Source organism: Pseudorasbora parva, chromosome 16, assembly GCF_024679245.1.
Source record: "Pseudorasbora parva isolate DD20220531a chromosome 16, ASM2467924v1, whole genome shotgun sequence".
Classification (NCBI taxonomy): domain Eukaryota; kingdom Metazoa; phylum Chordata; class Actinopteri; order Cypriniformes; family Gobionidae; genus Pseudorasbora; species Pseudorasbora parva.
In genome coordinates, this window is record NC_090187.1 from 24,694,473 (window position 1) to 24,709,779 (window position 15,307).

Sequence of the window (15,307 nt, forward strand, 5' to 3'; positions counted from 1 at the left end):
GTAAACATCTCAATTTATTTTTTTTAAATTGGAAGAAAAAAAATAATTTTGGTCCAGGTTCACGAATGAAAAACACAATTTGAAGCAAATGGCACAGATGTGTCATTGAGATGTAAGCGACATCTCCTCGCTTACAGTCCTCAATCAGCATATTGATGAATCCCTTGAACTAGATAGACATTAGCATACTGTGATGATGAAGGCCATTGTGCCACGTTTGATTCACATGTAAACCTTAAAAGGGATTTCTGAACAACTAGGGTAGTATATAGTTCTACTCATATTCGCTCAGCCCTACACCCTTAAAAATAAATGTGCCAGGAAGAACCAAAAATAGGTTTTCACATGTAACAGGGTGTCCACTGAAGAGGCGAGGTTTAGAACCCAAGTGCAGTTTATTTGAACACTTAACATAAATCCAAACATTAACAATAGACTTGACTTGACTTAGACTTGACTTAGACTTGACACCACACTCACCAACAGCAGGTTACAACATCACTGACCAAGACTATGGCAAACATGAGGGCTTAAATACACAAGGGCTAATGACAAAACGAGGGACACCTGTGAACAACGATTAACCAATAAACCAATGACAACAAGACACAGGAACACGAGGCAGGAACACATGAGGGCATGGAATCACATGACAATAGACCACATGACAAGACCAGGGAGTGCATGACAAAACATGACAGTGAACATGAAACCTTAAAACATGAAACATGAACCTACACCAAAACACCTTGTGACAGATCCCCCCCTCTATGGGCGGCCCCTGACGCCCATACATAAACAAAACAATCGACAAAATATTGGGGGGCGGACTTGGGGGAGGGATGGTGGGCCAGGCCCGTGCCAAGGCACCGGACCAGGACCCTGGCGTAGCTGGGACGGGCCTGGGAGCGTGGGCGGACCTGGACCCTGTGGCGTGGACGGACCTGGACCGTGAGGCGTGGGCGGACCCGGACCGTGAGGCGTGGGCGGACCCGGACCGTGAGGCGAGGGCGGACCCGGACCGTGAGGCGAGGGTGGACCCGGACCGTGAGGCGAGGGCGGACCCGGACCCGGACCCTCGGGCGGACCCGGACCCGGACCCTCGGGCGGACCCGGACCCGGACCCTCGGGCGGACCCGGACCCGGACCCTCGGGCGTGGCCGAACCCGGACCCTCGGGCGAGGGCGGACCCGGACCCTCGGGCGAGGGCGGACCCGGACCCTCGGGCGAGGGCGGACCCGGACCCTCGGGCGAGGGCGGACCCGGACCCTCGGGCGAGGGCGGACCCGGACCCTCGGGCGTGGACGGACCCGGACCCTCGGGTGTGGACGGACCCGGACCCTCGGGCGTGGAGGGACCCGGACCCTCGGGCGTGGACGGACTTGGATCCTGGCTGGAGCCGGAGCGGGCTCATGGGCTGGAGCACGGACTTGGGCTGTTGTGGCCGGAGATGTGGCAGACATGGCGTGAACAAATCCCGACATGACAGTCGGTGCGTGAACAAGCTCAGGTTTAGAGGGTGCTGTGGGGTAGTGGATCTCATCCCACAGTAAATGCTGAGCCACATAATAACGCATAGTCTAGATACTGGGCCAGGGAACAATTAGTTCCCTGTTAGAACCCAAGTGCAGTTTATTTGAACACTTAATAAATCCAAACATTAACAATAGACCTGACTTAGACCTGACTTTGACTTAGACCTGACTTAGACCTGACTTAGACCTGACTTAGACCTGACTTAGACCTGACTTAGACCTGACTTAGACCTGACTTAGACCTGACTTAGACCTGACTTAGACCTGACTTAGACCTGACTTAGACCTGACACCACACTCACCAACAGCAGGTTACAACATCATCACTGACCGAGACTATGGCAAACATGAGGGCTTAAATACACAAGGGCTAATGACAAAACGAGGGACACCTGTGAACAACGATTAACCAATAAACCAATGACAACAAGACACAGGAACACGAGGCAGGAACACATGAGGGCATGGAATCACATGACAATAGACCACATGACAAGACCAGGGAGTGCATGACAAAACATGACAGTGAACATGAAACCTTAAAACATGAAACATGAACCTACACCAAAACACCTTGTGACATCACAGTGGTGCCATAGAAGAACCATTTTTGGTTCCTCAAAGAACCGTTTTGTGAAAGGTTCTTTAAAGAATCTATTTTTTCTAACTATATTATAGTCTAAAGAACCTTTTTGCACTATAAAGAACCTTTTGTGCAATGGAAATATTCTTTGGATATTAAAGATTCTTCATTGAACCATACACCCTGCCAAAGAACCATTAAAAGGGTTAGTTCACCCTTTCAGTGAAAATTCTGTCAATAATTACTTACCCTAATGTTGTTCGACACCCGTAAGACCTCCATTCATCTTCGGAACACAGTTTAAGATATTTTTGTTGAAATCCGATGGCTCAGACAGGCTTTCATTGAAACAAAGTTTCGAACCGTTATGAATGTCTGTCTGAGCCATCGGATTTCAACACAGTAATTCTTTATTTGTGTTCTGAAGATGAACGGAGGTCTTAAGGGTGTCAAACATTAGGGTAAATAATGACAATAATTAACTAACCCTTTAAGAACCTTTATTTTTAAGAGTGTACTGCTACACGCTGAACACGCTGAAAGTAATGATGCTGACAATTCAGTTTTGCAAATTACATCTTAATGTTTTACTTTTCAATCAAATAAATGCAGCTTGGTCAGCATAAGAAACTTATTTTATAAACATTAAAAAATGTGGACCCCAGTTTTGAACGGTAGTATACTTACACCTTATATTGTACTTACAACAGCACCCCCATGCTTTTTGACCAACTTTTCCAATCGTTGTTGGTGGTGGTTGAGGAGAGACCCCTGAAATGGTTGTAAAGCGCATTTGGTGTACAGTAATACATGAAACAACGCTATAAATGCATCATTCATTCATTCATACTCATTACTAAAATTGAATTACATTTAATAATGGACTCTTTTTTTACTTTGTGCAATCCTGTGATATTTCTAGGAGTTGTATGAATCCTGCTTGATGACTTTAATTTCCTTGTGTCTGTTTGTAGCTCCCAGTTCGGTCACCTTGTTGCCTGTGCAGAGGACATCAGCATCTCTCAGTATGCGCTGGAGGGCAGGCCAGGGGGTCAGTGACTCATTCATCCTGTCCATCAGAAACTCAACCTTTATCCTGCAGACCAATCAGAGTGCGTCTGATGACAGGTGTGGATATAGATCAGTTATCTGCCCTGAAGATTCGTTCTTTATGTGAAAGAGGTTTGGACTGCAGCTTTTTCTCTTTTTAGAACATATCGCTTTGACCACCTGTTGCCTGGAAGTGTGTATACTGTTGAAGTGAGCAGTGTTAGTGGAGACAGGCGAAGTTTACCTGCTTTTGCAATTGCTAACACACGTGAGTGTTATTACACTTATACATTGATACAAAACTTAGCAATTACTTATCCTCTACTCTCTCACACAAATCCACATATTAGCTCTGTTCCAAAACTTAGTGCCTTGCTGTATTGCCTACATAGACAACTGCCCTCTGAGGTAGCATGCTAACTGAAATGGAGCCTTATAAATGACTCATTTGGAACACTTTACTTTGGTAGCAACTCCATTAGCATTTACTTACGAACGCCCCACAAAAAAGGCTCATTATGTGACGCCAATTCAATAGAGTTTGATGTTAGTGTGCCACTATGCTAAAGCAATACTCCAGTAAACATACATTTACATAGCAATATTGGTTTAAATCTGTTTATCAGTAGTTTTAGCCATTGAGTAATATTTAAAGTTTGAGGATAAAGAAAAAGTCAAAGAAGTCTCTTCTGTTTACCAAGGCCGCATTTATTTGACCAAAAATATGGTAAAAACCGTAATTTTGTAAAATATTATTGCTGATCTGCTGCTCAATAAACATTTCTTAGTATTATCAATGTTGAAAACAGTTGTACTTATTTGTGCTAATATTTTTGTGGAAACCTTAATATAAACATTTCAGGATTCTTTGATGAATAAAAAAGTTCAGAAGAACAACATTTAGAAAATAATTAAATAGAAATATTTTGTAACATTATAAATGGCTTTACTGTCACTTTTGATCCATTTAAAGGGACAGTTCACACAAAAATAAAAACTACCCCATTATTTGGTCATCCTAGCCATCCTAGGTGTATATGAAATTATTATTCAGGCAAATACAGTTATATAAACAAATGCTAATCCAAGCATAATAATGGCAGTAAATGGCAGCCCAAAAAAAGTGCATCCATCCATTATAAAAGTACTCCATACGGCTCTGGTGGTTAATCAAGGCCTTCTGAAGCGAATCGATGGATTTTTTGTAAATGAAAATATCTTCCATATTCAACTTACGAAAAAAGGGGAACTGACACGACGGTGATATCGGATATAGCATAAGCGTTTTGAACTGCGAGAGGAGTCACACTTTCTGTGTAAGTTGAATACGGAAGGTGGTCCGCCGAAGCAAGATATTTTACTTTATAATGTGTGAAATATGGATATTTTTTGTACACAAAACTGTCGATTCGCTTCAGAAGACGTTCAGATTTTGGGATGCCATTATAATGCTTGGATTAGCCAGGACATTTATTAACCACTTCAGCTCTGCAGCACATTTTGCATTTTTTTGAGAATTAGGAATATCTGAATTTAAAAGAGCGCCCTACCCACATACATTGGAGTAAATTGATAAAAATGGTCTCATTTTACAGAAAAAACTCTAAATTTTAACACAGTGGTGGAATATTGCATATATTATATTGTATCTATTCACAATCTTATGATAAACATAGATAAAAAATAAATATTTTGATTTATTTTTAATTCATTTGTTATTTAAAAATCTTTGTTTTTTTATCATTTTGGGATCCAAGCTTTTTGGAAGTTTCTGTTGATTCTATAATTTGGCACTAAACAGGGGAAAAAATAATTTTCTTGATATCTCCTTGCAAATAAAAGTTATTGAGATTTATCTGACCAAAGTGTCTAACAACTCCTACTCATCTCCATTGACATCAACTGGCCACTAGGAAATCGAAAGAGAGGCTCCGCCTCTTCAACTTTGTAAAGGGAGATCTTGGGCTCTGATTGGTCTATAATCATGATCCACATGTCTATAAAGAGCTGAGATTCTCAGCTTTTCTGTAGCATGATGCAATATGTGATGACATCATCAAAAATCGTGGCTAACACCGACAATCGAAACTAGCAATAATAAGAGTATTTGTCTGCATCACATGTTTTGATCTGGACACCGGTGACATTTTACAGTGTCATTTGGCCATACTTGCTCACAGACATGTAAAAATAGTCTCATTTTGAAGCAAACAACCTAAGGATCAAGCTGATATAGGGTTGAGGCTAGTAGCTTTACAACGAGTTTGTGATCCGAACAGGAATATGAATCATGTGTTTGCTTGTTCAAAGGAGTCATTTCCATCTTTGTGATTCTTTTGATAATAAATTTATAAATTTACTGTAAATTATTGGATCGGTGAAATTAACTGCTCAGCGATATTCCTGAGGCCGATAGCTTTCATTTGATATATGACTTGTGAATTTTAGGTGTGTTTGTGTGATAAAAATATTAAATTTTATATTATTTGCATGATTTTCTCACGGGGTGGTCGTTGCGGGGGGGTCGAATTCAGACCGTATTATTTTCTTCTATGTAAAAAAAAAGCAGAAGTTATTGGGTTATTAAGAAAGCTGAGGTTCTAATCTTTCAAATGATACCATATATGTCTAGTTTTGTGGTGTGCGAGTTATAGACTTTTTAAAAAGATTATGATGATGCAATTTTGGACCCACCGGTGGGTCCAAGAGGGGGTGCAGAGCTGAAGTGGTTAATATAACTCTAATAATTTTATCTGAAAGAAGAATGTCATATACACCTAGGATTCTAGTTCCTCTAGTTTATTGCAGTGCATTCTGGGAATGGTTTCTCTGTGAAAGATAGTGTAATGCTAATGAGGATGTGAGGACAGTATCAAATGCTTTTTGCCAAGCTATTTAGTTGAAATAATGTTGCCTGATGAGTACCTATGATGTCTTTAAAAGCCATCTAAGTAGGCAGCTCACTAGGGTTTGGAAACAGAGCTGTTAACTCACACATGCTCTCAAAAATATTGTTTTTATACCTCAGTTCCAGAACCTCCTGATGATCTCACTTGCATTGAACAGGAAGTGAGCAGCATGTATGTGATATGGACACACCCACCAGGCAGAGTGGATGGTTACAGGGTAAGGGGGGCTTTTTGATCATCCAATCAGTATCGAGATCTTTATAGGCATTTGGTAGTTGTATGAGTGTATTTTCACATTTGTGCTTGATTATTTGTTTTTATAGACTGAAGGTAGAAAGAGTTATTACATATTTTTATTGTAAGCATGACTAGACTAGTGTTGGGGCTTTTGCACACCTGTTAAAACTTTCATACTGACCATCTCAGCTGAAATGTAACCTAGCAACACCCGTTAGTCCTGTGTGCTCGGGTTTCTGCCTTTCTAATAATGCATGAGCACCAATCCTTTATTTTGCCTTGCAAAGAGAGGGGAGGTATTTTAGTGTATGATGTAAAATTCCAATTTTGCAAACATGAGAGGATGTTTTTCATCCAGTTTAAAGGCCCTTTGGAATAATCTTGGCTAGTGTACCTCCTACAGTAATGATCTCCTCACTTCCATGGTCACTCCTATTTTAGATTGGTCCTGCAGAATCCCAAATCTTTGACTGGGCTACCTACTAACATCATTTTTTACATTTGTTTGTAATTTTATGTACACTACCATTCAAAGGTTTGGCCCATGGTTTCACTGAGAAGCCTAGTCCCAGACTAAAATGCATGTTTTAGCTATTTTAACTGAAAGAAACTTGCACTGACATATCTTAAAATATGCCATTGACATATTTGAGACTTTGTCTCAAGATGTACACCAGGAATGTTTTCTTTTTCTCTTTTTAAGGCATGTTTATAAAAGCTGTTGAAATATCTTAATTTAACTAAGGCCTAATCGTGGCTTCATTTAAACCCTGTTTGTGAAACCAGGCCTGGGTATAGTCAATTTTTTGGGGGGAATAAGTCTCGTGTTCACCAAGTCTGCATTTATATGTTCAAACATAAAGCAAATATTGTGAAATATTTTTACAATTAAAAAAAAATCTTCTGAAAACAGGTGTGCTGCTTAATATTTTTTGTGAAAATTGTGATTCTTTTTTTTCAGGGATATTTGCTAAATAAAAGTTCAAATTACCTGCATTTATAAAAACAAAAAAACAAAACATATTTTGTAACATTGTACATGTCTTTACTTTCACTAGTAATTCAAATTAATCAAATGAATGCATCCTTGTTGATCTAAACCTTACAGACCCCAGTCTTGTGAAATGTTGGAAGGTAATGCTTATACTTGTTTTATTTCTGTTGCTTTCTTTCTTTCTCTTAATTTGTTCCTCTTTAGTTTCGATATGGCCTTGCGGGTGACCTCCCTCTGCAACACCAAGTTGATCTCCATGGAAACAGTGTCAGGATTCATGACCTGACCCCAGGAAGTGATTACAGGTTTGAGATCCAGTCCTTCCTGGGGTCAGATTTCAGCCAGACCACATTCAAAAACATCTCTACTAGTAAGAATCTCTCAGTGATACTTTCTACTTTTGGTATCATTAACAAATACAGATATGAAAAAATACAATGCACAAACACATACTATACTGTACATCCAGAAAGTATTCACAGTGCTTCACTTTTTCCACATTTTGTCATGTTACAGCCTTATTCCAAAATGGATAAAATGTATTATTTTTCTCAAAATTCTACAAACAATACCCCATAATGACAACGTGAAAGAAGTTTGTTTGAAACCTTCACATTTATAACTAAAAATTAAAAAATCACATGTACATAAGTATTCACAGCCTTTGCCATGACACTCAATATAGCGCTCAGGTGCAATCTATTTTCACTGATCATCCTTGAGTTTAACTTGATTGAACAACTTAAAATCAGTTGATTGGACATGATTTAAAGGCACACATCTGTCTATATAAGATCCCACAGTTAACAGTGCACGTCAGAGCACAAGCCATGAAGTCCAAAGAATTGTCTGTAGACCTCCAAGACAGGATTATATTGACACACAGATCTGGGGAAGGGTACAGAAACATTTCTGCAGCATTTAAGGTCCCAATAACCACAGTGGCCTCCATCATCCATAAATGGAAGAAGTTTGGAACCACCAGGACTCTTCCTAGAGCTGTCCACCCAGCTAAACTGAGTGATCAGGGGAGAAGGGCCTTAATCAGGGAGGTGACCAAGCACCCAATGGTCACTGATATAGCTCCAGTGTTTCTCTGTGGAGAGAGGAGAACCTTCCAGAAGAACAACCATCTCTGCAGCACTCCACCAATCAGGTCTGTATGGTAGAGTGGCCAGACGGCACATGACAGCCTGCCTGGAGTTTGTTAAAAGGCACCTAAAGGACTCTCAGACCATGAGAAACAAAATTCTCTGGTCTGATGCAAAAATATTGAATTATTTGGCCTGAATGGCAAGAGTCATGTTTAGAGTAAACCAGTCTCCGCTCCTCACCTGGCCAATACCATCCCTACAGTGGAGCATAGTGGTGGCAGAATCATGCTGTGGGGATATTTTTCAGCGGCAGGAACTGGGAAACTAGCCAGGATAGAGGGAAAGGTGAATGCAGCAATGTACAGAGACATCCTTGATGAAAACCTGCTCCAGAGTGCTCCCTGGACCTCAGACTGGCGCAAAGGTTCATCTTCTAACAGGACAATGACCATTAGCACACAGCCAAGATAACAAAGGAGCGACTATGGGACAACTCTGTGAATGTCCTTGAGTGAACCAGCCAGAGCCCAGACTTGAACCCGATTGAACATTTCTGGAGAGATCTGAAAATGGCTGTGCACTGACGCTCCCCATCCAACCTGATGGAGCTTGAGAGGTCCTGCAAAGAACAATGGGAGAAACTGCCCAAAAATAGGTGTGCCAAGCTTGTAGCATCATACTCAAATGTGCTTCAACAAAGTTTTGAGAAAAGGGTGTAAATACTTATGTACATGTGATTTGTTTCATTTTCTTAAATACATTTGCAAAGATTTCAAGAAATTGCACTGAAGAAAAATGCACTCAAGAAATTGTCATTCTATGCACTGATTTTTTATTTATTTTATTCCAGGGCCAGCAGGTATATGTTCACTCTCTGTGTCTCAAATCAACACCACATCAGCCACAGTATCATGGGCACCAGCTGCTGGCCATTTAGATTTTTATAAAGTGACCATCAGTAACAGCTCTCATATCTGGACATTAGACGCGAGTCCACATTTGCAGGAGGTCACCATTAATGGCCTGTGGAGCGGCTGCTCCTACAACGCCACTGTACAACGCTTCAGAAACTCCATCAGTGGAAGCGCTGCCACCATATCCATACACACAGGTTAGACTTTTTCTCAAAATGCACTTTGCATAATGAAAGGTAGTAATTCTTCTAAAACTGTTTTAGAATAGTTTGTATTGTCAAATGAAGCTTGAATTGAACCTAGCTGAATCAGTCTGAATTAAACCGAACTGATTCATCTTGCATTGAATTGAACAAATCCAAACTGAATTTAATGGAACCACACTATTTGACCAAACTGAGCCTTAAAGAGACAGTAAACCCAAAAAGTTAAATTCTGTCATTAATTACTCACCCTCTTGACGTTCCAAACCCGTCAGACTTTTGTTAATCTTTGGAAGACAAACTTAAGATATTTTTGATGAATTCTGAGAGCTTCCTGTCCCTCCATAGACAGCTACAGCTGAAACTTTGACGCTTCCAAAAGTTTATAAAGAGGTCATAAAATCAATCCATATGAATTGCGCTTTATATGATGAACAGATTAAATGTAGGCTTTTATTCACACATTTTTTTATTCTTTTTTATTCACCTAACTCTTTTATCATACATTATATTAAATAAATGTAACAAGTTAACTGAAACTAATTATTAATTTAGATTCAAAATAGTTACGCGTGGCTTGGTTCAACAGAATTGAATTGAACTAAACCAATCTGAACCGAATCAAATTTAACCAGACTGAAATCAATCAAACGAAACTATTTATTAGCATCGCTATCATTCATTTCTAATACATTTTGCTTAATGACCATTTCATTGTTGATCATTTTTATTGTATTCCGAATGACAATTGCTTGTTTTTTTTTGTGCAAAACCCAAATCTGTGTGTTTCAGTGCCTGCAGGTCCTGAAGGGTTGCGTGTGATCAGCGTGTCACCTCACGCTTTCTCACTTCACTGGCTGACATCCCCTGGATGTGATAAGAACTACCAGATCCAACTGCTTCCTGAGAACGGCAATATTACCATCACCACCACAGCAGACAGCTACGTCCAGGTACACACTCCCCCCCACACACACACACATACAGTCACTCACAGAGCTCTCCCACAGCCGTATACCAGGTGTCAGGTAGAAGAGTATCCGTGTCAGCTGGGCGGAGTGTGTGGAGGAAGGTTGAAGAACAAGGGAGAGAGTGAAAGAGAGAGAGAAGACCATTAATAATAGGTTTAGCATTGGTGGTGGGACTAGGTTGTTTCTGATCACTTGCATAGCACCGGTTAGTTACCCCATCCAACCATTCAGCAGCTCTCTCTTAGCGAGGGGCCATCATGCCATCCTGTTTGCCCCTGCTGGTTATCCTGTACGCGGGCCTCAGTAACGTTCAGGTAGGCATCAATTGCATATTTGCATTGCATGAGTTTTTCATTACATGGCATGCATTAAATACTCAGGATAGCAGGGTTTGGTGCCATACAGAATTGTATTGAGAATTGTTTTAAAATACCAACTCTGTTTGTTAAAATACCAATTCTGTTAAAAAAAAGTAGAATTAAAATAGAATGCTGTAATCTTTGAAATGTCACCTATAGAAATTTGTATTTAATACAGTATATATTCCATTATATTAAATAAATTCAACTTTAATATTATGGTGATATTTGAAAAAAACAATGTTCTAATTTACCCCATATTCTTAAAAATCAAGTTATTATAAAAGTTTGCTGAACTCCTACACACACGCACACGCACACTTTGGTCTATTAAAAAAGTGATGGCGAGACGCTACACGACCTTGGAGGAATTCTTGAACTGGCTTGTGTTTCTTAGAATTAAGAAATCCGACAGTTCTGCCACACAAACAAAGACTTGAGTGTGTGATAAATATCACTGCATTGACTCATCTTGTTTGTGCAGGACTGTATACTTGTAAAGGATTGCCATTTTACATTTTATGCATTCATTTGTAGAGCATTTATAATTGAACATCATAATAACATTTATGATAAACAATTAAAAGTTTCGCTTTAAATCTGGATGCTTCGTTTTCTGCATCATTTATATTTTCTTTACTATTTATATTTTCCCCTGTGTGAACTTGAAAGTAACTTAGTTGGGGATCTTGAGAATTAGTTAAATTGGAAAATGGCTCAGAAGAGTGTAATTGGTTCTAAGAAAAGCTGTTGCAACATTTGTAAACAAATATATATCGGTTGATATTTGTTATTTGTAGTGAAATATATATAGAGTTTATGTAACGCATGGATTATATTTTGCCAGGTTATCTTGTTTTTACTGGTGTTGTCGGGCTATTTTATCCTCAGATCTGATATGATAACTTAGCCTGCTTTTGCGTTTGTGAACATTTTGAAGACCACAAGAGATAAATTGAATCTATGATTTATATGAACAAATGATTTCTGGTTAAATGAATGCTATAGAAATGGCTCAAGAAGATTTGCTTGCAAAAATTGTGTTTGTGTCTGTTTGTGGGAGTGTCTGAAGTGCATGGATTATTGATGGTATCTATAGATGTACAAAATGCCTTGTGTTTTTGAGGACGGTTTGATGCATGAGGGTATTTTGGAGTAATATTGCGATGTGTTTGATTAATGGGAGTCATTGTCTTTAGTCAGGCCTAGCCAGTGCTATTAGGATCACATTCATATATCTGATCCCATTCAAATTGTGATTTATTATCTAGTGCTGGCTTTATGGTTTTACCTGTGATTTATTTTATAGCATATTATGTTTTAGTTTTCTCAGAAGACACATGATTCAGTAAGATGTTGTGGGATATTACTACACTTTATGCACTGAAATTGAGCCTTTACGGACTACATTATTTGAAGAATTGTACACCATTAAGTCATGTAAAATGCAATAACTGAATCAGAATAAGCACCAATATTATTTCTCTATAAAAGTGATTTTTTACAATCCTGAAATTTTAGGTGCGAAACACTAACACAACAGGTAACTGTTATGGATCATGTGTGTAGGTCAAAATCACGAAGGCGAAGAAGAACATGAAACAGGAACTTTAATTGTCAATACTTTCAGGAACATACAAACACACCAGTATACACAAATGAGAACCAGCCAACACTGAGGGAGAACTGAGAAGTAAATACACAGGGGCAAATGAGGAAATAGACAAGACAGGGGATATACATTACTAATTAACAGGATACAGGTGATGGAATTAACTCATAATGACGATGACCTTGGGAACACAGGAGTGGTGGGAAAACTGAACAAAGAAAAAAACTATATGACAAGCAAAATAGACTACATGTAACAGTAACAAGATTTTACCATAATGAAGGTCATTCTTAAAATTGACTTTTTTAGCTTATAAAATGCTGAGTTTAGTTTCCTACTATAAAAGCTTATAATAAATATGTCTTAAAGGGTTAGTTCACCCAAAAGTTAAAATTCTCTCATTAATTGCTTACCCTAATGTCGTTCGACACCCGTAAGATCTCCGTTCATCTTCGAAACACAAATGAAGATATTTTTGTAGAAATGTGATGGTTTAGAAAAGCCTTCACTGACACCAATGTCATTTCCTCAAGACCCATAAAAGGCCCTAAAGACGTCGTTACAAAGCCCATCTCACTACATTGGCTCTACAATAATTGTATGAAGTGACGAGAATAGTTTTTGTGCGTAAAAAAAAAACAAAATAACGACATATAGTGATGTGCTGAATTCAAAACAGTGTTTAGAACGGTTATGAATCGCCAATGTCACGTGATTTCAGATTTCAGTTTGACATCCGAATCATGAATCAACGCTGATTAATAACTGTTCGAAACTTTGTTTTGAATTCGGCCCATCACTATATTTCTTTTTTGGGCACAAAAACTATTCTCGTCACTACATAAAATGATTGTAGAAGCACTGTAGTGAGATGGACTTTTTAACAATGTCTTTAGGGCCTTTTCTGGGTCTTGAGAGAGGAAATTACATTTTTGCCAATGAAGGCCTTTCTGAGCCATCGGATTTCAACAAAAATATCTTCTTTGTGTTATGAAGATGAACGGAGGTCTTACGGGTGTCTAACGACATTAGGGTTAGTAATTAATGAGAGAATTTTCATTTTTGGGAAAACAAATCCTTTAATATTTGGACATGGGGTGGACGATATGACCAAAATGTTATATCACAATATGATTTTTTTTAAAATAATGATAACGATATATATCAAGATATAGTTATTTCTGCTTCAACTGTTAAACAGGCAAGAAAATTTCAAATTAATTGCATGTTGCTTTTTATATAATCTGGACTGACAGTAAAACTTTTACAGTAAAAAAATGTGTTAAAATATTTGATATAATTTGGATTTTATGAGTTGTATCTTCCAGAAAATATTGCCCAATTAGGGTATAAAAAAGGATTATTCACAGTATTGACAGTGTCTCAAGGTAAACTCGACCCTCTGTACTGGTCATTGCATTATTGCGTATTCCAGAGTGACAGTTGTAGGGGGTCCAGTAGAAACTCATTCCAGGACTGGGGCCCTTATAGGGAAGACCCTTATAGGTCCTTCTGGCCTCCACACAGTCCTCCTTTCTCAGTCTATGCATTTTGAGTTAAACATTTTTGCAAATGTTAATATTCACAAGTAAAACTGATATTATTACATTTAGTTAACTACATCTTTGCATTTTTAAATAGATATGCTCTTGCGCTGTTTCACACAGTTTAGTGCCATCCCTAATCAAAATTTATAAAACAACATAATTTTGTAAGTAACCCTGAAGACTTTGGTTAGATTTTTCAGGTGTGTTTGATTAGGTTTGGAGCTGAACTCTGCAGGATGGTAGCCCTCCAGTGCTGCGTTCCAGTTCATTTTTACTATGCCCTTGACTCGCTAACTTCCCGCCGTCTCGTTCACTCAGATGTGCGTCATTGCTTACGTTGCATGAGGGCCCACTACTGGCGGAACCATTGCAATGACTGAACTGGAACGCCCTAAGCCCTTGATCATTTGGAATCCACTATGGAGTTGATTTATTATTTATTTTTTTCCTTTACAAAATTGTTTAATGCAGCACTCTATATGTATATAGGTGTGTTTGGGTTGTTTTAAATGTTTTTAAAAATAATTAAAATATCATGGAGTTGTTTGTGGTGGGGTAAATAAGATGCGATATGCGGTGACGTCACAATCGTGTTGCATTGTGGTATATGAAGCTGCCTGAAGTGTACATATGAAGTAGACTCGCTCCCTTGGTCAAAATTGAGGGAGCAAGGGTCTGTCCATATAAACTTCCCTTGTCCACTTCTCGAAGTGGAACACACTTCAAAATGGCGGTGGGGATTCCCCCGAGGGGAAGTGCTTAGGGAAGTTCGCAAGTGTCTAATAATAGCGGAGTGGAACACAGCACTAGAGCAAGGTTGAACACCCTACATTTTTCAATTTGACCTTCAATTTCATGGTTAACCGCAGGTGCATATCCAAAATAACAATACAAAAATGTATTTATTTTTTTATGTCAGTGTTACATTTACATGTATCCATCTTCCAGACACTTTTATCCAAAGAAATGCAAACTGAATTGAAGGCATATATTTTTATCAGTACAAGAATGGTTCACTTGGAATTGAACGCATGATTTTAACATTGCTAGCTCCATGCTCTACTGTTTGAGCTTTAGGAAAACTGAAACAATGAAAAAACTAAACAAAAACAATTAAAACATTGTAAAAATTCAAAATTTTACATTTTAAATTAAAAAAGTTACAATGCTGTTTATCATATTAATTTTATTTGAAAACAAATGGTTTAAAATATGCTTTTATGGTAAAATAATAATAATATGATCAAATAATTTGCTCTCATGTTTACTTTTGTTGTAATGTGCGAGAATGTGTGTGTA

At 38.6% G+C, this 15,307-nt stretch overlaps 1 protein-coding gene across 3 annotated transcripts in view; it reads left to right on the top strand.

Annotated features, from left to right (window-relative positions):
* ptprq (protein tyrosine phosphatase receptor type Q) overlaps nucleotides 1-15,307 on the top strand; it is a 110,515-nt gene that overhangs the window by 15,170 nt on the left and 80,038 nt on the right. For all 3 annotated transcript variants that reach the window (XM_067420003.1, XM_067420004.1, XM_067420005.1), the window contains exons 13-18: nucleotides 3,093-3,246; nucleotides 3,330-3,436; nucleotides 6,197-6,294; nucleotides 7,513-7,678; nucleotides 9,253-9,513; nucleotides 10,312-10,472. In XM_067420003.1, the coding sequence (XP_067276104.1) occupies nucleotides 3,093-3,246; nucleotides 3,330-3,436; nucleotides 6,197-6,294; nucleotides 7,513-7,678; nucleotides 9,253-9,513; nucleotides 10,312-10,472 (947 nt within the window). The remainder of the gene's footprint in view (nucleotides 1-3,092; nucleotides 3,247-3,329; nucleotides 3,437-6,196; nucleotides 6,295-7,512; nucleotides 7,679-9,252; nucleotides 9,514-10,311; nucleotides 10,473-15,307) is intronic.